Here is a 24,612-nt window from a genome sequence, read left to right as displayed (position 1 = left end):
TGCAATCATAACACATAAAGACGGTTCAATAGGTTAGCTTCTCACAACTCAACAGTTCATGATTTTCAGTGCTTGAGAAGATTTTATCTGATCTTTAAAGTAACTTACAAAAGAAAAACTTGCAGATGTTATAGAACTGAGATTTGTATCCAGAATAGATGTGTAATGATCATTGTTCCAACTATGCAGACAATCAATGTCATATTTTATATCTCCAAGTGTGCCGCTCCATCCTACCACAATTTAATATAAAATACTTTAAAAACTGTTTTTGAAGAATCTGACAAACTGGAATTAATATTTTCATACATAGTGAACATTGAATATATTTTAACTTGAAAACTATAACTTTTCATAAATGATGATATCCTTGATGGTTATATAAATTAATTTAGCTTGTAAACTATTTAAGATAATAAGTCTCAGAAAGCGATATATTGATTTGAAGTAGCTTACAATTAATACAAATTATAAATCCTCATCTCAAAAATGCCACTCCCCCCCCCCAAAAAAAAATAAAAAACACTTTATAAATTAGGGTTTACCATAAAACATTGCAGAAAATAAATTTATTATATACTCCCAAAATGATAGTACAATCCATCCATTCCTCTCTTTCGCCCATAACTTACCTCTCCCAATCCCATTACCTTTTAGATATACTGTGTATATATTTAAATTTGTGTTGTTTTATTCATTAAAAGTTAAGTTTTTCATTTTATCTTTTGTTTGTTTTTGTTTTTCTAATAAAGATTTTTTAAAGAATAAATTTGAACACTTCTGAATGGAAGCTGAAAGCTGGGAGCATTTGTTTCAAGAGGCAGAAAAGAGAAAGTACAGATATTACTAATATCTGTAGAAAGTTTAGTACTTAGTTGACCAATGCTAATAATGATATATTATGTAGGTTTTTATTATTTACATATACCAAATTTGGACCAAAGATTAGCATTTTCATGATTACAATAAACCAAGACTCAAAAAAAAAAAAGTCTCAATCAAATTGGATAGAAGCCATGTTCACATATCTTTTAAATGACTTTTATTTATATAGCATTTTCTGAAATGATGTGTTATAAGTCATTTAATTTTTTAATTTTCATTTTTATCATTTATTTAGTTGTTTTTTTTTTGTTTTTTTTACATTTGAAAACATATTCAAACGTTACTTTTTTTTATTCATCAAAAATTTAGAAATAAAAACTGAATTATCTCCCTTGCAATTTTGAATTTATTTCTCTCCAGTTGTCTCCCTTTCAATTTGAAATTTATTTTTATTTATAGGTAATGGCGATCGGAAACCTTTTTTCAGGGTTTTTAACGAGTTTTCAAATTATTTTTAAAATGAATACTATGGTAGAAGATTAATGTTTATGTCCATAATTAGTAATTAAATAAGATAAGATTATGCATACCAACCAAATTTCTTCCATTAACTATAACAGGCCGCAATAGCATGCAAAACCAACAATGAATAAATAGCAAAACTTTTAATTAAAAACTCACCTTAAATACAGATTTATTATTATTAAAATCCGAAGATTAAAGAAATATATATATATATATATATATATATATATATATATATATATATATATATATATATATATATATATATATATATTCATCGATGAATATTAATTTAATTATTTTTACAGTTACCAAAAAAAAAAAAAGAAAAAAAAAGGTACTGGTACAGTTTAATCAAAACATTAAAAAATGAATATATATATATATATATATATATATATATATATATATATATATTGTACGTATCTCCGAAAAAAAAATTCACGTAATTTGATCGCGTAGTTTTTTGTTTGTTTGTTTGTTTGTTTGTTCTTGTTTTTATTTTTTTTCTTGTTTTTTTTTTTTTTTCTTGTTTTTTTACATCGGAAAAACACGTTTTTATGAGAGCGCGTTGAAGGCAGGCATCTTGGATTTTTTCTTAATTTTTGTTTGGAATTTAGAAACGTCACGGGGAGATAACTCCAATTAAAGCGCCAACACTCCCTCTCCATCTTTAATACTAGCTTTTCTTCTAAAATCGAAGCTTTTGCTCGGTATCATAAATTGTTTTTTCGCTGTAAAACAAAAGCTACTTGATGAAATTAAGTGATTTTTTTTCCGGAGAACTTCATTCCATAACGGATACGTACAATATAAACTTTTTTCGATATTTTCATTTTTTAATGTCTTGATTAAACTATACAAGCACAGAAAAAAAATATGAAAAGCTTATAATTTCATTACAATTTGATATCTTAAAAAATTGTTCAATTCATTTTACGTAAAAACAGTATATAAAGATATGCCATGTCGAAAATAGTAAAAATTCCGAAAATATTGATTGAGTAGATCTACTAGAACTGTTTTTTTGTTTGTTTGTTTTTTATAGGAAAGCAATGTTATTATTGATCCGACATTTTTCAATTTCAAATAGTGAAAATTAAGTGACGACAAGGGAGATAAATGAGTTTGTCATACAGATTTGACAGCAAGAGACTAAACTCAATTATTCAATAAATTTAATTTTTTTCTTGTAGTGATATTTCTACTCTTATTATATTTTGTGGGATTTTGACATGATGCGTAATCACATAATAGTTGTACTTAAAATGCATTTTTTATAATGCATGAGTATCAAATTATTTTATAGTTAGCTGACAAATCTAGTCTTTATTATAACATTTTTTTTTTTTTTTACAATTAAAAAAAGTTTTCGGTTCTTTATTTGAATCCAGATAGAAAAAATTACTGGGGGGGGGGGTAGTTCTGTCGAATCGTATATCTTAAAAGTTAATATTAGATTGCCAAAATTGTGTTCTGATTTTTTTTGAAGCATATAAAAAAATATAAGCTATTAAAATTATGGTGCTTGTTAACAATCACCAGATCGACTTTTTTTTTTAAATATGTCGTTTTAAGTAGAAATAATATCATTTACTTAATAGTCATGTCCAAAATAGTAATATATCCAAAAATTTAGAAAATTCGTTGAGTAGAAAGGTAAAAGTAATTTTTTATGGAAAATTGAGTAAAATTGCATTTTTCCTAGATGTTATAAAGTAGGCGATGAAGAGTTCACACGCAGGGACATGAGTCCAAGTATAAATTTTGGATTACATTTTAATAGCGGCAGACATTTTAGTCTTATAGCAATAGACTTTTTTTTTTTAACAAAAAAACACAATAGTAGTTGTCCTACTCAATAAATTTTCAGAATTTTTTTGATATATTACAATTTTCGTTATGACAATTAACTAAGTAATATTGTTTCTGCTTAAAAGGATATATTCAAAACATCCATCTGTCGACTATCTTAACAACCAGCAAAATTATATTAGTAATATTAGTTTTCATGAGACTATTAATAAGAAAAATATTCAGTACAGCCCATATTTTAAATAAAAAATAACCATTTGAATAAAAATTGTTAATATATGTAAAAAAAAAAAAAAAGCAGATATTTTTAAATACAATTATTAATTTGTAGGTTAGAGTGGTTTTTGTTTTGTTTTTAATTTTTTATATTTGATATTGCAAATTTAAAATGGAAATTTTAAATTGTTCATCAATTATCTTGATTAAATAATGAAGACACATTATATTCCTATTTTTAAAATGTAAGATAGAAGCATTTTTAATTATGTAAATCTACACAATAATTTTTTTTTTCTTTTAGATTATCATCTTAGCAAATTCTATCCTTTATTTCAATAAATTATTTCTAAATGATAATACCCATCGAAACAAATAATATTTGCTTTCTAACTTTTGTGCAAATTCTGTCACTTTCTACATATTTAATGGAAGCATTTTTATGGATATATAATAGTGCTGGGACGATTCATCAGAATCAGGAATCGGAAAAATCGGAATGTTCAGAGGTATCGGAATCGGAAAAAATTGTGCTGGTTTTCCGATGCCAAAATCGGTTCTTTTATTAATTGCCTTTGTTTTATTTGATTTTGTTTAAAGCAACACCTTCCCCTGTTAATATTGATGATAAGATATTTACCGATTTTAAACTAGAAGTAAAGCTGAAATCTATATATAATCCTCCACAAGTGAATCTTTACACTTGGGAAAATATCTGCACATTTAACGTGTTTTTTACGTTGATCGGGGAAAATAAGAACTCTATAGTTAAATATTTAGAGAAATACAAAGAATCGAAATCCGTAATTGTATCGGAATCGAGCAAAAAATATTGGAATCGTCCCATCACTAATATATAATATTCTATTCAACATGGCATTCTATACTACAGCAAACTTCATGGTGGAGCTGAAATGCACAATTGAAGGTCTACTGATAAATACTTGATTTTCAAAGATTTTTTCATTATCATTATTATTATTATTATTATGAAGAAGAAAATTTAGTCAACTATATTTGAAAACACAGAATCACATTCTGACTAATATCTGAAGATAAAATGTCTTCAAAGATAAGTAAGTGAAAACATAAACTTTTGTTGTAGAAACTGTTAAGTGTTAAATAAAAGAAAGAAATAACTAAAACGACTGGTTAAAAATGTGATCCGTATAGATATTTTCATTTATTTATCCTTCAACATATCTTGTCCTCAGGTTCTTATCAGACTTTTATTTTATGCATTTTCAAATGTAATTGACTTGATATCCTTCCAGAATCTCTGAAAAATCTAATTTTGTCAATATGCCTTCAATGGAGCTCCTCAGCTGTGCCATTAAGGACCTGCAGTATAAATACATATTGCCTTTTTTCCCTTACATTTTTTAACCTTATTGACATGATAGTGTACCTTAAATCTTTATCTTTTTGTATATCGATGTCTCCGCGTTCAATCTTGAAAGACAAAGGATACCTCTGCAAAAGCAGCTGCACATGTAATTGTGAGGCAAGGGTTGCGCACTCTCCAACCACACCTCTCCTGAATCGGCACTGTTTGAGTCTAGTGGCAAGGAGAAGTCCAGGATGATTGGAAACAATGCCGAGATAAGCGTATTCGAAACTCCGCAGATTAAGGACTATCCACTTATTTAGTGTTTCCTTTTTAAAATTAAATATGTTTTAAACTCTTTTTCAAAGTGTTTTTTAACATGTTTTATTGACTACTTGGTCTTATATATATATATATATATATATATATTTGATAAAACTGGTAATTAGTAAAAACCTGAAGAGAGTGCTCAATACTATTGCAGAGCAGATATGTATTTTATTTTTTTATTACCGTTTTATGTTTGGTTACATATGTTTCAGATGTTGGACCATGTTTACGATCTAACAGCCTTGTCAGACCTTTTCAGATGTTGGAAGGTCTGACGAGGCTGTTGGATCGTAAACATGGCCCAACATCTGAAACATATGTAACCAAACAGATAAAACGGTAATATATATATATATATATATATATATATATATATATATATTTCTGTAGAAATATATTTTCTTATTATATATCAATCCTTATTTAAGAAGCTCAATGTAATTACAGAGCATTATAGAGAATAAATGATAAAAAGTTATATTCCAAAATTCATGATGTTGACCATCTTATAATTTATTCCTTTAATTCAGTTGATTTATACAATTCTTGACAGTATCTGTTTTGTAGCGCAAAATCAATCAATTATTATATCAATCAGTGAATCTATTATGCCCTTAACTCATCAGAAGAAATAGCAACAATCAATCCGTCAAAAGGGATTGAAATGTAATTTGACATGGTAAAAATCCGAAAATTGGAAGAGAAGCTGCAGATACCTTTATATTTTTCCATTACACCATATTGAAATTTTTCCATTACGCCATATTGAATTTGAATATGGCGTAATGGAAAAATATAAAGGTATCTGCAGCTTCTCTTCCAATTTTCGGATTTTTACCATGTCAAATCACATTTCAATTCCTTTTGACAGATTGATTGTTGCTATTTCTTCTGATGAGTTAAGGGCATAATAGATTCACTGATTGATATAATAATTAAGTGATTGATTTTGTGCTACAAAACAGATACTGTCAAGAATTGTATAAGTCAACTGAATCAAAGGAATAAATTATAAGATGGTCAACATCATGAATTTTGGAATATAACTTTTTATCATTTATTCTATATATATATATATATATATATATATATATATATATATATGCGCTCCTATGTTGAAAGTTAATTGATTATTTTCATCAAGAAAATAATTCAAACTGTTTCAGAATCTTGAAAATTCAAGCAAAACATAAACTAAAAAAAAAGAGTATTTGTTTATTATTTTTAAATTAAATACTAAACACAAGTTGCTTTTAGCTAATCCATTTTTTGTAATTCAAAGTGGTAAGACTGAAGACGTGTTTCAAATAGGACAATCATATGAAATGGATAAATGAGCAGATTTATGGGAAACGCAGTTGCAATGTATCACTACATCCAAATTTTACAAGAGTTTCAGTTTCTGGCCTTTGTGGTACGATTCTTGTGCAGCAGTTGAATTGTATTAAGTTATACAACTGTTGCTGACAAAACTGCAACAGTTTCTTTTTTATATAAACAAAGAACTTTCCGTAAATATTGGTTGTGAAGTCAGGTGTTATTTGGGAGATACTACCTTATATGATACAGGCAGACACAAATCATTCACAGCAAATCCATTCACTAATATTTTTCCCCTTTTAATTCCATCGAATTTAGAGTTCATCTACATCGGGGTTATTTAATTAATTGGAATTATTATTGAGATGAGTAATTTGTATTATTTATCCATTTATTTATTGCGGACTATTATCCTCATCTTTTTTATCTGTTGTTTCACCACATTTCGGTCAACTATTCCTCTGGCCTTCTTCAGAAGGTTAACTACGACAGGATAGGAATGCTGAGTCTCTTCGCTTTATCCTCAGCAATTACTGCCTTCCATAGTTGTTGCCATCTCACCACATTTTGGCCAACTAAGCCTCTGGCCAGCTTTGGGTAGTATTGAAACTGCTATCTTCAGACAATGCTCACCTGGAACCTACATCAGGGTTTCCCAACCTTTTTCAGCAAATGCCCCTTCGGGACATTTGGATATCTACAACCGCCCCCCCACCACCACCACCACCACATACGTCTTTACATAATAATTGAGTAGTAGTACATAAATAAATAAAGGAATATTCAAATAGTTTATTCAACAAAATTCTACACTGTCGATGGAATAGGAACAGTAACAACTATAAATCAAGTGAATCAATTAATATAACATAATAATCAATAAAAATCAGAATAACGATCACAGAAATCACCGATCAATGTGCAGATTGTTGTTGATGATCAGCAATAAGTTTTGGAATATTTAGTTCCATATTTGACAGAAACAAGTCTTAGATCACCACGTCTCACTACATCCATTCGGTTTCTATTCTCAAGACACATTCGCTAGATGAGAAAGACTTGTTGAAAATGTGAATCAGAAATCAATCAGCTTCAGGAAACACTTAAGAAGCTTTGTCAACATTACAGGATATGATTCTTGGGTTAATTTTTCCAATTAAAAATAGGTGTGATGCAATCAATTTCCACATGAATTACGAATCCCAAAGAAAATGGGTTGAGAAACACCTAGTAATGTTACTAGAAGCTTTCAGTCTTTCACCATCCTCTAAAAATTCTCCGAGATCCCTTACACAATAAATTTGGCCATCGCCCACCTGAAATCTCGTAACACCCTCCTGGTGGGCATTACAGACCCCATTGGGAAACCCTGATCTACATCAATGTTTTCATGGCAGAAAATTTAATTTCTAAGGGAGGCAATTGACTTTGACCGAGGAGGTTTTGATCCAAATTCACAAATTTTTCTTTTTTTTCTTTTGGATTTTTCCATTAGAAAAACATAAGTAGTTTATGTTTCAGATGTTATTTTAAGAAACTTATTTTATTGGATAAAAAAAGGTTTGGGGCTTATCTAGAATTACCCAGATATTAAATAACAAAAATAAGGAAAAAATCTCTATGATGTATTTATCCATGACGAAAAGAAAATATCATACACCAAAAATCATGTATATTAATCAAATAGTCTTATTTTTAAATACAAAAATTAAATTTTAGGGGGGGGGGCTACGAGAATCTCACAAAGCCATCTTAAAAAAATTCTGAAGAAACGCGGGAGATAATTCCAAATAATTCAAACTTGTAAGATTTTAAAAAGCCAGTGTTAACATGAGGCGGCGAGAAGCATCGGAAAAACTCAAATTCACTTAAAAATTATGGTGAAAAGGGTTGCAAACTAATTATCTACATAACTGATCTAATGGATATTGTCTCAGACTATGGAATTTTCTATTAAATTTTCAAATTCTGTCACATCTACTCAGGTCATTTATGCACTAATACTGTTGAGAAGGGTATAAATCCCTTTAATTGCACACAGCTATGGGTAAAAACAGCAACTTGTGTTCAACCAATTACATACAATGAATCGTTTAGAATATTGTGCTTCAGCATTAAATAATCCCCCCCCTCCAAAACGATTGATTTGTCCATAAAATGGATTAACAAAATAAGAGGTTAATGTAGTTTGCTTAAAGCATTGTCATGCATGTATAAAGCTAATTTATAAAGAGCAATACAAAGCAGTGGTATAACCAAATAGACAAAAATTGAAGCAAATTTAGATATAATGCAGATTCACCATGTGGGACCTGTGGAAATTCCACAGTGGCAGTTGATAATAATTGTCTAATTTGCTTCAACAATAAACATTTCTAATCAAAGATATTTTTATACAATTAAAAGACATTTAACTTACTCTGTCTATTATTTTTTTTTAAATAAACCATGACACACCCACGTACGTTAAATGTACTAATAAATTATTAAACATTTCACAACCATCTTTACATTACAATTTTAAGAACAAATTTTCTATGAGAAATCATGTCAACGAGGTCATTAATACAGGATAAGGTCTCACTAAGAAAATAAAATTAAAATGGGAAAAAAACCAAAAAAAAAACATGTTTTCTTCAAAACGTACAACTCAAAAGCGACATCATTTTATTTTTCATTTTTTCTTTTTATATTGCATCTTTGCTGATCAGGAGATCCTATTTATTAAAATGGAGGATAGAAGGTGATAACATACTACGAACATTAAATTAGCGTAACTATATATTACTAATTTAATGTTCGTTGTATGTGAGCACCTTCTATCCTCCATTTTAATAAATAGGATCTCCCGATCGAATAATTCATGATCTGGGAACCATAACACACGTACGTATGTTAAAGGTACTACGCTATTAATATATTTTTATGCTTTTAACACTGCATTGTGTTCTTACGTGTGTCAATGCGGTCTGACGGAAGTTCTGTGTCATATGCTATTTCGGAGAAAATTTCTCTTCTAAGTTCGAACACACATCCAAAGACAAGAAACTTCCAACAATATAATATGATACAGAACACCGATGCAAATAAAAACACTATATAATGTTATAAGTAAAGAAAAAATACATATGTCTTGTATTAATAAAAGGTTTATCTTCATAGCTTATTCCACCATTATATATATCTTAATTTGTTTCGGTTTGTGTTGATCAGTTACACCACTGCATTTCTATTGCCTTATATAAATTTACTTCATATAGCAATGAACGATGGCTGTGCATGGGATCTGAGGCGTGCTTTATCATACGAGGGTCATTCTAATCATATTTACAAGGCAGAGGTGTAACAGATCGACACAAACGGAAGCAAATTAAGCCAAATAACGATGAAATAAGATATGTAGATTCACCTTCATTAATGTAATATGTTTTTTTTTTTTAATTATTTTTAACATTAACTGAAGAAAGGAAAATTTTCCCGAAATATCATACAATACTGAACTTCCATCAAACCACTCTCATGTAAGTAACAACACAATGCAACGTTATAAAATAAATGTAAATAAGATACATATTTATCTTGTATTAATAAACAGTGAATCTGCATAGCTCATTCCCTCTTTTTTATATATATATATTAATTCACTTCAGTTTGTGTTGATTCGTTACGCCTCTGCATTTGGATTGCCGTTTATAGATTTCCTTTATATAGCCTAACAAAACAATTTTGCATAAAATTAATTACAAATATTTAACAGGAAATATGCTAACCTTCCATTCATTTGGTAAATACTTTTATTTCTACTTCTATATTTTTTTTGTATTATTTTTTCTGGATTAGTACCTCTCTATTTTCTTTTTCTTCTTTATCTTTTATATTGTTTTTTTTTTTCTATCTTTATTTCTATTCTATATGTTCTTTTCTATAATTTCTTAATCATAGTCATTATCTCTTTAAACTTCAAGATCATCTTTTTTGTTTTTACTAATTTTGTGCTCTACCTTCTATTTCTTTTTTTTATATATTTCCTTCTTTTTCTTTTTTTTCATATATTTCCTTCTTTTTCTATTTTTTTTTATATATTTCCTTCTTTTTCTTTTTTTTTTATATATTTCCTTCTTTTTCTTTTTTTTATATATTTCCTTCTTTTTCTTTTTTTTTATATATTTCCTTTTTCTTTTTTTTTTATATTCCCTTCTTTTTCTTTTTTTTATATATTTCCTTCTTTTTCTTTTTTTTATATATTTCCTTCTTTTTCTTTTTTTTATATATTTCCTTCTTTTTCTTTTTTTATATATTCCTTCTTTTTCTTTTTTTTTATATATTTCCTTCTATTTCTTTTTTTTATATATTTCCTTCTTTTTCTTTTTTTTTATATATTTCCTTCTTTTTCTTTTTTTTTATATATTTCCTTCTATTTCTTTTTTTTTTATATATATATTTCCTTCTTTTTCTTCTTCTCGTGCTCTTCCATCTTAATTCTTTACTAGTATTTCTCCAATTTCTGCTGCAAACCTAACTGTTAATATATCTTATTATTAATTATATTTAATTATAACTACATTATTTTTTTATAAAGCTTATTTGATATTCATTTCTTTAATTTAAAAAAAAAAAAAAAATCAAAAATGCTTGTTGCATCTCTATTCATTTTATTTTATTTCTTTAATTAAAAAAAAATCAAAAATGCTTGTTGCATCTCTATTCATTTATTTTATTTCTTTAATTTAAAAAAAAAAATAAAAAATGCTTGTTGCATCTCTATTCATTTTATTTTATTTCTTTAATCTGCATGTTATCCAATCATTTTTAAACAAAATACAAAAGCGCAAACCCTATAAAAATTAACATTCTTATTTAATAACCATTATTTAAAAACAAAAATTAAAAAGTAAAAGCAATAAGTGATCTTATCCTATAAAATTTTGATTGTTCTAAAATTATTTTTTTACATGTAGGTATTATAATTCTGAAGGCGTTGCTTTGTATAAAATGGCAATAAATATAGAAATGCTTCATAAATAAATGAGAAATACATAGAGGGGAAACAAAAGGGCAGCATGCAGAGTGCAAAATTATTATTATATTATAAAAAAAAAAAACATGCAAAAATGAATAATGATATATTAATAAAATATCTTATGAACATGCAGGTTTAGTATGATATCAAACATTTACAGTGACACACACAAAACAAGTATTCTAGACAAAGAATTCATAAAGTGCTTTGTCTTTTCTTTTTTTGTAAGAAAAATATTTGTATTAAAGTTACAAACTCAAAACTAGAGTGTAATATGGTAAATACTTAAGATATCCAATGTAGAAGTAGAAACAAAGGCATTTTACTTATATATAATTTGATAGATAAATTCAACAAAGTATTTTTTTTAAATAAATTTTAGACACATAAAAAAAACATGAATAAAAAAAAAAAAAAAAAAATCTACAATACAGCTTTATTCCTATTTGGATTCTTCAGACAACTATTCTGATCTTGTGTGTTATTTTCACAACGTTTTGGTCGATGTAACCTCGGCCTTCTTCAAGTGTATCTTGCCAAACTCAGGAGCCTGCATCAAATTTCAAACAGAACCTTTTTTTTTAATCCACGGAAGTAGCATACTCTCATTCTGTCAGTCATGACTGGGGTAAAAGTCCCAAGTAATTTTTAGCTGTATCTTGTATTTTGAACATTGCCAACACCAAGGATTGAACACTTAACCTCGGGAAGAGTGTAACTTACAACTGCCAAGGACCCATGCATAATGGATAAAATATTTGATAAATTTAGTTATATGTTACACTCTTCTGGAGATTGGAGGTCCAATCCTCAGTGCAAGCAATACTCAAAATATGATTAGGATTTCTACTCGATCATGAGTGATGGAAGAGAATATGCTACCGTTAAGCATTACATAAAGGTTTCCATTTGAGATTCCATGCAGATTCTCAAATTTCACAAGATTCATCTGAAGAAGGTCAGAGCTTGCATAAGATTTTAATTCAAAGCAAGGGAGATAAGTCAGTTTAAACCTTCCCTGGATGTTTAGAACCCTTCAATATTAACAAATACGATAAATCTCTATAATCCATTAAGTTTTATTTTTACTTGCAATTATTTTTCTACTCGATCATTTTTCATAATTTTTGCAAATTTTAATAATTTCAACATAAGTACATCGTATTTTCCCTTAAAATACATTTATTTGAAATCACATTATTCTAGACAAGCACCTAAATAATCGAATAAATAAATCATATGAAGGGCATTTTTCTTCGTACATTTAATAATTTTAAATTAGAGTTTAAGCTTGTAACCTTAAAAATATTATTTTCTGAAAATAACTTTTAAAAAAATCTGTGTCCAATGAAGACTTTGGTGTGTCACTGCATGGTTAGTTTTTTTTTAAAAGCAGGGGATAAAATGTTGCATATATATTTTATACAGAACAATTCAAAACGGCATACAATGGAAAAACACATACAAATAAAAAAAAACAGTTATAACAATAAAACATGAGAAAACAATATAAGAAATTAACATGAAATGCAAAAAGTTATAGGAAATTAATAATAGTATGTATTGCTAACAATTAGAATACAACAAAAAGTTTCATAGGAAATAAATACTCATTATTTACAAGCAAAACAATTCCAAACAAAAATGTGAACAACTATTTAATTAACAAATATATTCAAAACAAAACAGTTTAAGGTAAAAATGCTTATATCAGACTAAAAACAAAGTAGAAAAAATTTTTTTTTATATTATCAATATCAAATTTATTATATTTACATAATCTATAAAAACTTTAATTTATATTGACTATAATTTTAAATATTTTTACAATGTTTTAAAAAAGATTATAAAAGGTAATTTCTTTGTTTTACTTTTTTATTCAATTTAGTTTTTTTTTATTTACTTAAAAATTTGGTGATTGTCCAGAATTTTCTCATCAATAATAAAAAAACAAAAAATACAGAAAAAATCTTTATGATGTACTCTTCTTGGAATAAAAAGATCATATTTCGAAAATCATAAATTGATCAAGCATTCTTTTGTAAAGAAAATCATTTTATTGTTAATGATTTTAAGCGATTATGGTAAATCGTAGCTGTAAACAAAAAGTCTTTGATGCTTAGATAGAGCTATCTCCCTTAGTTTATTCAAGATGGCAGAGCAAGATATTCTGTCCTCGCTTCTTCATAAAATTTGATTTTTTTTAGTTAAAAAAAAAAATAAATAAAAACTTGGATCAATTTCCGTGATTTTTTAAATATGACATTTTCGTTCTGTCACGGGAATGTACACCATAAAGAGTTTTCATCATTTTTGTTTTTTAATATAAGGAGAATTCTGAACAGGAATCAAGCAACGTTACATAAATGTTGATGCATAAAGAAAAAAAATTGAACCGATCACTAGTTTTATGCTGTCATCAGATTTAATATTTCAACTGACGTTCATTATCTTCAGTAAAAAGTAAAACAAAACCATTGAAATTGATAATAAAAATAGAAAATGTAATCTTTTAAATTCATAAAAGACTGACAGAAAACAAATGTTGGTGTGCCTTGTATTGAATCTAAAAATACACATCGTTAGTCAACATTCCAAAATCAGAAGATGTATTTAACTTATCACTCATAATATTTTATTCATGTTTTTTTTATTTTTATCAAACACATTTTACACATGTTTCGTTGAATAGCAGAATCTCACTAAACAACTTATCAGAGACAAAAAATATATTTCTCAGAAAATAGTTGGAAAGATTTTTCTTTTTCCCCTTGGAATGGAAAATGATCTAGTAAGAAAAAAACATTGATAAAAGGAAATGGAGATATTTAAAGTTTGCAGAAACATAAGAACTAAAAACACTTAATCATTCATTATATATATATATATATATATATATATATATATATATATATATATATATGTATGCAGACAAGTTGATAAGCCTGATACTCTTTAATAATGAGATGCCTTGTCTTACCTTTTGTTGAATCGATATATTATCTGGTTTATCTAATATTTCTTTAGTTGGAGATTGTTCTTTAGTTAGTGTTTCTCCTGCTGTAATTGACATAGAGCTGAAAATAAATTAACACTTGATTATTTTTTATTTTTTTTTTTTTTTTCAAAAAAAAATTAATTTGAATTCTTGGTACTTTGGTAGATTTTGAACAAGATGTATCTAAGCATCCGCTCGGCTATGCCTGATGAAATATGACATCAACTGCTCAAATTTGCCTGTAATCTGACGCAAGACACCAAATAAAAATGTATGGCAACGAGCAGACGACTTTCGGATAAATATTGGAAGAGAAAAAATAAACAAAAAAAAGAAAAAAGAAAGTAGCTGTTATATGAAAAATATGGAAACTAACATTACTATGAAGTTATCAATGTTAGATGAATAACTGCTCATGCCCAAAGAAGTAGAGTTTTTTTTTATTATTTTGTCAAAATAAGAAATCATTCAGATTCCCCTCTAAAATTGCATTACATATGGCATTAAATGCATCATTGCAAAGAAAGGCTCTATGTGGCTGGAGGTGCAAAAAAAAAAAAAAAAAAAGAAGAAAAGAAAAAGGTTATGGTACTCTCCCCCATGAAACATTAAATGAATAATAAAACAAAATTATGGTAAGTAGGGTTTTTTTTTTATTATTATTATTATTATTATTACTTCTACGATTTTCATTTATTTTACTATTTTTCTTTTTTGTACCATTGTTAAGATTTGACCATCTGGACATTATGTCCCAAGCAAAACTGAGCAAACACTATGTTCAGTTCAAATCTGCATAAGTGCCAAGAATTCTTTAAATTACATAATTATCATAATTACAAAGCAGAAAATAAAGTAAGAATATGATTAATTGTACAGAAACATTTTCAAAATACTTGTTAGAATTCCCTATTTTTTTTTTTTTTTCATTTTATAAAAAAAATATACATAATCCTCTCTCTTAATATCACCTTTCTCTTGTTCATTCAGACGTCTCATATTTCTTTGATATTTTGCAAGTTTACTTTTTAGTTCTCACATATTTTAACAGGTAAATTGTCTCCAACTCACTATAGTTTTGTACAAATCGGTTGGTCTCAAGTCCAATTCGTTTTACTGTGTATATATATAAAAAGAACGCACTAAGAAGACACCCATTTATTTAAATATATTTTGTTAAATTTACGTTCGTTTTGTTACTTACACTAAAAAGTTTTGCGTAAATAGAAAAAAGTTTGTTTGCTTTTTTTTTAATCCTCCAAAGTTTTGTAAATATTTAATATTAAAGAAAATGTTTTGTAAATATATATATTTTTCTTTTAAATCTTTAAAAGTTTTGTAAATATATTTTTAAAAAATCTTGCTCACAAACATTCGACCATGTCTGCTATTTGACATATTTACAAACAATCAACTGCAATGTCAAGGTCGAACAACTGGTGTCAGTTGAAATGTTTGCCAATCTTTGTCTTCTGCTACGGGGTATCTATTCTTTACTTGATCCATTTTACTTTCATTTTGTTTTACTATTTGATGTTATTCTTTTTTCTTGATTTTTAAGTACAACATTACAGCTTTATTTTCAAACTTTTATTGAAAAAATCAATTCAGGTGATTTGATTATGTAGTAGAGCTGACATCTATTCAATGTAGCTGCCTTCAGCCTCAATTACTGCCACGATACAGATCTGGAACTGGGAGCATGCCTTTTCCATAAGCACTGTTGGGAGCTTGGTGAATGACAGTGGTCAGGCTGGCTTTGACGTTGTACAAAGTCATGTTGGTGATGTTCTTGACGTATGACCAAACAAAGTAGTCCAGTGGGTTCAGATCAGAGAGAAGGGGGTTGGAGCCAGTGAGAGAAGGGTACAAGGTCGTAGCACTCCTGAAGCCAAGTCTGGGTCTCTTTGGAGTCCTGCTGCCACACTCAGGGTCTGCCAGTAGCCACCGGATTGCACCAGGGGGTTACCACACTCTTCAGCACATCCAGGTACACATTGATGTTGACTTTCAAACCAATTTCGAAGATGTGAGGTGACATGATGTGGCTCTCACTTGAAACCGCACCAAAGACCATAACCGTGATCAGAAACTTTGTTGAGCTGTGCCCTCAAGCATTGAACCATCCAGATTTGCATTTTGAGGATGCTGGCAATGGTCCTGTTGTGATAGCTTGGATCTGTAGAGAGCATGAGTTGTACAGCAGCACATCTCCAATCTCACGTGTTGAACATTGTGTTACTTTCAGACATGATAAAAGGCTCCTATCACTCTGGGGATTTGTACACAACTGGCCAACTAGTAGATGGTTTGCAACAAAAAAAAGAAAACCGGTTTTCATCAAAATGGAAATGGAATCATGTTGTCTTTTCTAGGACGACGATTTTATCATTCTACTCTGCAATATTTTTTTTTGTACTATTTTGTTAATAGAATTTTTGAAATTCAAGTTTCATGCATACAATATCCTTTAGCTATTAAATTAATTGAACCAAATTGTTATATAAAAAAATGCTATGGCGCCCACCTTATAGATAATAATGAACTCTTCCACTTACTATAAAGACCAGGAGAATATGCAAGGACTCATGGCGCAGTGGTTAGAGTACTTGTAAAAATCAATTGTAAAAGTGATATTCTCCTGAAGGCTGATGGTTCAATTCTCAGTGTAGGCGACCGAAAAAATACAATTGCGAATTGCTTAGGATCTCTATTCCAATCATGGACAGAGTTCTTAAATAACAAGAGCATGCTACACCTAGTGAAGTAAATAAATTGTTCCTTTCGAAATTCCATCCAAATTTCTTGAGTTCAACAAGATACACCTGAAGAAGGTCAGAGGTTACATCAACCGAAACGTTGTAAAAATGACACTCAAGATGAGAACAGTAGTCGGATAAATCCAAATAATATGTATAACCAATCCTCATCTAAAAAATTCAGAAACGTAATGTCTCTTGATATCATGCATATTTGTAAGACTGACATAACCACACTCTTTATTTGCTGTATTTACTTTTTTGTTCAACATATTTTGTTTCCACTATATACTAAGTCATGTCTTTTTTCAGACTTTTACGAGTCCACAACAAAAACTACTACTAACTGTTGTTAGGGCAATGTTTTAATCTTTATTTATAAAATCATTAGATTTCCAAACTCTCAATCTTTTAACGTATGAATTTGAGCTGCGAATTTTAAGGTAAGAAATTATTTTCTGTTCAAAAGTTTAAATACTTCCAAATTCCTTTCATACTCTGAATGGTCACAAAATAAAGTGATTTTTCCTGTTTCAACTATCAGGAATTTTTTTTTTTTTTTTTTTTTTTTTCACAAAATCGAAATGTATTAAATACTGTTCTGATTTGAAGTGTTATTTTCAAAATGTTTCTGCTGATATAATCTCTGACTTTCTTCAGGTGTATCTTGTCGAACTCTGGAATATTTATCGGATAACTAGATATGGGTTAATACTGTTATGTCATTCCTGACAGCTGGAATAGTTGGTTCAACACCTTGATAAGTAGCAGAATTTTGCTCTCCCACATGTGGTGAAGCTCTTTGGAGTATGCGCATAAGAGATGAAAAACAAAAGACAATCACAACAAATACTCATCTAGTTCCAACCCCTTACTCCTTATCAGTTCTTAAAACTAAACAAAAATTCCATGAGCAAAGTTTCTTTCCTAGAACTATCCGTCTGTGGAATATAATACCATGGAGCTTCTTCCTGACTGACTATAACATGGTCGTTTTCACAAGTCTAATGTAAATAAGTTTTTGTTGAGCCCTCCTCTTCAATAATGAAACCAAACCCTGCCCAAGTTCCACCATTACTGATCATCATAGTGTTGTCTCAAAATCTACACGACACTCATTAACCATGAAAAAAAAAATTTTTTTAAATAAAAAAAAAAAAAAAAAAAAAATGTTGAACAAACTTTTATTAAAACAAAATTTTTAAAAGAGAGAAGTATATCTTACTTAGATTCGACTGGTGATGGGGTTTTCTGAAGAGAAATCCTTCGTCTTGGTTCTGGATGAATTTTCTTGGGAACAACTTCTTCAACATTTTCTACTTTTTTCTTCTGTTCTACACTCGGTTCACTTGTTGAGGATACATTTGATTCCGCTGTATACGAAGGTTCTTCATCGTCGTCAGAATCAAACGGGTTCATTAATTGCTTTCTTGTCATTATTACAGGCCTCTCAGGGGCTCTTCCTTTATTGTGTGACGGTTTTTCGGGTAACTTTTCAGGTGAAGTGACTGGAGAAGGTGTCGACCTTCTTGCAGGTTTTGGGGGCCGACTTTCCCGTAGTACAGGAGATGTTTTTGCCAGTGTAGGAGGTGGTGGTGCAGGTTTTTGTTTTAAAGAACGTTTAGGCGATGTCGAATTAGCAGCGTTGCTAATTTTCTCAAAATTTGAAATAGAATTTGATATTGTTGTATTTACTTCATCCCGCTGGAAAGCTTTAATTTGTTCTGGAGGCTTTTCTGGTGTTCTACTCCTGCTTCTACTAGGGGGCAGTTCAGATGGCGGACTTTGGGGGGATGCTTTTAATGCTAAGTCTTCAAACATTTTCCGAGCTTCTTTCACACTCGGAGACCTGGAACCGGAACTTTCTTCACCATTTTGTTGTGCAACATCCACATTAGTACTTGATATTGGAATATTTAATACTGGAGTACTTGATACTGGACTACTTGATAATGGCGTACTTGATCGTGGAGTACTTGACAGTGGAGTATTTTCCTGCACCACTTTCTTGCCATACATTTCTTCAGAAATTATTCTATCTTCCTCCTCGTTTTGTTCTCCAAGAGTATATGTGCTCTCACTTGCGCTAGGTCCTACTTGCTGTATTTCTAGCATCTGGCCACAAAAATATGCCCTTAACTGGTGCAGGTAGGTCATCACAGACAGCTTATCAGGAACTGCTAATAGTACCATATCAGAAGGTTCAATTAACCGAGGAATTCCAACTTTAGCAGCAGCATCAAATGCCTGAAGTTAAAAAGAAAATGTTGCACATATTAATAGAACGTTTAAGAAATTCATTTGTTTTTCTCCAAGAGTCTACAATCGATATAACAATGGTTCTTGTCTCTGATTCTTGTTCAGAATTCCCATTATATTAAAAGACAAGTTTGGGGAAACGTATTTTTAGTATAGAAGAACGGAAGGTAAATGCTATGGCAAATATTGAATAGAGTAGCTAAATTCATATAGTAATACACACGGACGAAAAAAATGCTTTGAATAATCACAGATTTCAAGGTAGTTCTACTAAAATAGCCATATTTTTTAAACCAAAGCACTCCAAATCTTCAAATTACTACTGTTTTGTTCGGAAATGAATATACTTTCAAATGAATTAATATGAATGTACATTATATATTTTAAGAGTTTTAAGCAAATAAAGTGATAAAAATGTGAACGCCATAAAATGGCATTTTCAGTAAGGTTTTATAATGACCCTCTCTGATTTCTAAAGGCCCATACCATGATTGTATGAAGAATTTTGTTATGAAATTTGGAAACCAATCAGAAGAGGTGTTAATCTTAATACTGTCAAGTGTCCGAAATATTTTTGACCATTTCTTTTGTCAAGTTAAAAATAAGACTTTAATATGATGAGTATCGAACATTTTGAAAAAAAAATTTCTTCGGACACTCACTAGTAAGTAAATCAATCTTTTTGCTATCTTTATTAATTAAATTAAAATTAAAAGTATTATTGTATGTTCGGTAGGACTGTGGTAATTGATAATAATTTAAAAGGACCGACCCGAAAAAAAAAAAACGTTTCTATTTCTCGAGTGGACAAATGAAGTATTAGCAGCTATAGCATTAACAATAGCACAGTGTAAACAACACGCATTCTTTAATTTTTATTCACGAACGAATTAAGAAAAACATGAAAATATTAATAGAAATGTTCTAATATGTTTAATTAAAGCTATTTTGTTATCAGAATAACATTAGTTTAGAACTATTCGGTTTTCAGAATGTATAATAACAACAATCCCAACCAATTCGGCATTGCAATTTCTCACATTTCTGGTCAAATTTAATAACATGGCTAAAAAAACAAAATAAACTTTTGTAGATATATAGCTTGCATGCACTTTTATTCATTGCATTAGTTTTGAACAGTGAATTAAAACAATGTTTCACTGCGAACAGCCACAAATGTTTTTTCAAAATCAAAATAAGTATCAAAATCTCATTGGAGCAGGTCGTAAAAATACCTTTCACATAATAAGTAGGAAAAAAATAACGAAATAAAAAGCTTCCTAATTTTAGTTTGATGTGTTTTCTAACTGCTTTTAAAATTTCAAGAATATTGATATAGATTTTGAAGGTTTGTATTACTATACACATAGATTTGAAAAAGTTGTCAAAAAAAACAAATATATAACAAATAAATGTTATCAAAAGCAAGATATTTTCTACCTAACTGGATATTTTTTTAGTGTTTTTATTTAATGTAACATGTTTATTCAGCTCGAAAAACAGTGTTTACTGATGTATTGGAAAATTAAAAATGGTGCCTGGCCCGACTCTCTCTTTGACATGGTAAGTTTGAGAAAAGGAGTTTAAAATAAAAACTATACAAAATACTGTTAAAAACCCACCGAATATATGTCAGCCTATGTAACGGTAACATATATTGAGCGAGTTTCTAACAGTATTTTATCTATTTTATTTTTAACTCTTTTCCCCAAAATTACCATTTCAAGAGAGAGTTGGGCGCCATTTTAAATTTTCCAATACATCGGTAAACACTGTTTTTTGAGCTGAATAGACATGTTACATCTATGTGTATAGTAATACAAACCTTCAAAATCTATATCAATATTCTTGAAATCTTACAAGCAGTTAAAAAACACATCAAACTACAATTAGGAAGCTTTTTATTTCGTTATTTTTTTTCTACTTATTAAGCGAAAGGTATTTTTATTACCTGCTCCAGCGTAGTATAAACGGCCTATGGAATAAACACCTTCAACCTCGAAAATAGAAATCAACAAATTTATGCAATTTTCTTTGAAATTTCGTAACGCAGCTTCTTATTAAATTAAAACTAAATATAACATTTGCGGACTTATTTATCTGTCTAATACACACTATATATATATATATATATATATATATATATATATATATAAACATAAACTTTCTGTAAGATATTTATTTGAAATGAAAACAACATTTTGCAGTTAAGACAACAAAACAAAAATGAAGTAACGGTTCGTATTCCAATCCATAGAGGTACGAAAAAGTTGTCTAAAACAAATGTTATCAAAGGCCAGATAAGTTACTTTTCTACCTAACTGGATACTTGGTTTTTTGTTTTTATGTAAAATGTTTATTCGGTTAAAAAAACAAGTAGTGTTGAGGGAGTGGTACTGAAGAACAAGGAAAGTGGCTGCAAACATTTTTGAAGTCTCAACAAAGATTTCAAAATAAGAAATAAAACAAAATGGTGAATGAAACCCACTCAATAAATGTTACCGTGACATTTATTGGGTGGATTTCATTCACCATTTTGCTTTATTTCTTATTTTGAAGTGATTATTAAGATTTGAAAAATCTAAATAGAAATTGCGGCCATGTTTTCTTTTTGGGTAGCACTGAATATTACCTACTTTTTGAACCAAATAAATAATTTACATTAAATAAAAACAGTAAAAACTTATTCAGTTAGGTAGAAAAGTAACTTATCTTGCTTTGCATAAGCTTTATTTGTTATATATATATATATACATACATACATTCTTTTTTTTTTTTTTGGACATAAAGTTTACATATTTAATAGTAATGTGATATTCCAAATTTAATCCATAGCATTTTCAAAAGCCAATAATTATGAACCACTAACAGTAAATATGAGTGATGAACACTCTCTTTGATAAAAAGCTCTCTTAACCTCACCTCTAACCCCAGTTATGAGTGGCAAGTTTCCTCCTAAAACACTCTTTAACCTTAACAATAACACTAAGTTCGAGTGGCAAGCCCCCCCCCCCGAAAAAAATACCTCTGTAGGCTACATACAAAACAAAGAAAAAATAGATCCTTCCTTAAAGAAAAATGCACATGATTTATCTCCCATAAAAATAAATTGGTTAACTGTCCGTCCTAAAATGTTAGAATGGCCTGGAAATGTTGAATTATTTTACATTAAATTTTTGTGAAACTAACTGCTCCCCCCTCCTAATATTGTTTTTGTTTCTGTCAAGTCTTCAGTATGCTCACACATAATTTTCCTTAGCCCTACAATTAATTCAAAATCCGAATGGCAACCCTCTCCATATTCTCATTACATAGAAACCCTCTTAAAACCACACATAATCGTCTTAACAAAAAAAATAAATAAAATAAAAAAGCATACAGGATTTATCTCCCATAGAAAAAAAAAAAACAGTTAACTGCCCTAAAATGCTAGAATGACCTGTAATGGGGAATTATTTTACATTAAATTCTAAAATAATTTGTTTATCTTTCATTAAAGTTTTTCATGGCATTTCATACATAATTGCCTAAAAAGTTAGAATCACATTTTGGAGGGGTGGTCAGAAGGGGTTGGGTGGGGTTAAACAGATTGTGTTAATCTACAATAATACCAAAGAAATATGGTCCTATGTTTAGATTCAAGTTTTTTGTACATAAAGCACATTACAATTCAACTAGGAGTTCTCCAACCTCTTTTCTGTTTATGGATACATGGCATTTTTAAGGAATTGCAACATTTTTATGCACATTTACTGCAGATTATTTGGAAACCATGAACTTTGGGAGATTTTCAGTTGCATATTCTGATTCCTTGTACAAAAATACACTTATATGGTAAACTTCATTACAGTCTTGTGTTTTAACAAAGATATGACATTTTTACTTAAAAAGTAGTATAAAAAATGTGACAAAACGTATAGGGTCTTAAAGAGGGGAAAATATCCAAACTTGTGAGGCACAAAAATAATCATCACTTCCTTAATTTTAATCAGATTTTTTAAATTTAAAAAGATTCTTTCTTAGCTGATCAAACTCTTTTTATGTATACCAATATTGAAATATTTCAAGCTATTTCAATTTTTTCATGTGTATTGCTAATTTTAAGTCCCCTGTGAGTATAAATACGCTGTGTAAGTGGGTGACGGTGGGATAACTTGGCAAATAGGGAGAAAAATGGGAACTACTTCCTCTGTAGGTTATGACGATGATGATGTCGCTCCTAGGATGTTGTTCTATAGTTAAATAAGGTAATGGCTAATAGTGTAAATTTGTATGTGGCATCTGTTGTTGTAAACCTACGGTATTTTGGTTCGGAGGGGAAAAACTGTGCCTCTTTTATTATATATATAGGGATAAGAATTAAGAAAAATTTGTATGATGTAAATATTATATGCCAAAAATCTTCAATCAATATAATAATAGTGGTTGTCTCCAGTTTTTGTCCAGAATTCCTCCCATATTTAAAAAAAAAAAAAAAAAAAAGAGATAGAGAAAAATCTCTATGATGTACATATTTGTGGCTAAACAAAAATATCATATTCCAAAAATCACATAAGTTGATCCAGTAATTTTATTGGATAAAAAATGTTGGTGCTTCTCTAAAATTTCCCCAATATAAAAAAACAAAAATTAAGAAAAATCTGTAAGATGTATGTGTCTGTGACAAAATGAAAACATCATATTCAAAAAATGACATAAAGTGATCAAGTAGTTATAGTTTTAAATAAAAAGAATCAAATTTTATGAGTAACCAACAGGCGACTGTCTTGCCCACCATTTTTCCAAACAATCTCAAGAAACAAAGCTAGATAACTCGATAATAATTCAAACTTACAAGATTTGTTATAAAGCCTATAAATTCCTATTAATTGCTTAAAAATGGTTTTCTTTATAAAAAGCTATCAATTTATATGATTTTTGGAATATGATATTTTTCTATGTACATCATACAAATTTTTCTTTATTTTTCTTTTTTGGGGTGGGTGGGTGGGTCGGTCTCTCTCTCTCTCTCTCTCTCTCTCTCTCTCTCTCTCTCTCTCTCTCTCTCTCTCTCTCTCTCTCTCTCTCTCTCTCTCTCATTACTTAATGTGGTCATAAAGTTGTGATTATATGTATGTGCTAAAATCAAAGGAAGATAATTCAGTTAAACTTGTCCAATCACTCAAATAGTTTCATGAGGTGAATTAAGAGAGAAATATAAAGAAGTAATAACTCAATA

At 29.0% G+C, this 24,612-nt stretch overlaps 1 protein-coding gene across 7 annotated transcripts in view; it reads right to left on the bottom strand.

Moving 5' to 3' along the window:
* The window catches only part of LOC145268270 (EH domain-binding protein 1-like), a 725,308-nt gene that overhangs the window by 509,465 nt on the left and 191,231 nt on the right, over positions 1–24,612 (bottom strand). For all 7 annotated transcript variants that reach the window (XM_080123631.1, XM_080123633.1, XM_080123634.1 and 4 more), the window contains exons 11-12: positions 18,361–19,382; positions 14,359–14,455 (exon numbers count right to left, since the gene is read on the bottom strand). In XM_080123631.1, coding sequence (XP_079979757.1) covers positions 14,359–14,455; positions 18,361–19,382 — 1,119 coding nt within the window. The remainder of the gene's footprint in view (positions 1–14,358; positions 14,456–18,360; positions 19,383–24,612) is intronic.

Source organism: Euprymna scolopes, chromosome 43 (genome assembly GCF_053919585.1).
Source record: "Euprymna scolopes isolate OS-2025 chromosome 43, ASM5391958v1, whole genome shotgun sequence".
Lineage (NCBI taxonomy): Eukaryota > Metazoa > Mollusca > Cephalopoda > Sepiida > Sepiolidae > Euprymna > Euprymna scolopes.
The sequence above is the reverse complement of the archived record's forward strand: the minus strand, read 5'-3'. Positions and strand labels throughout refer to the sequence as shown.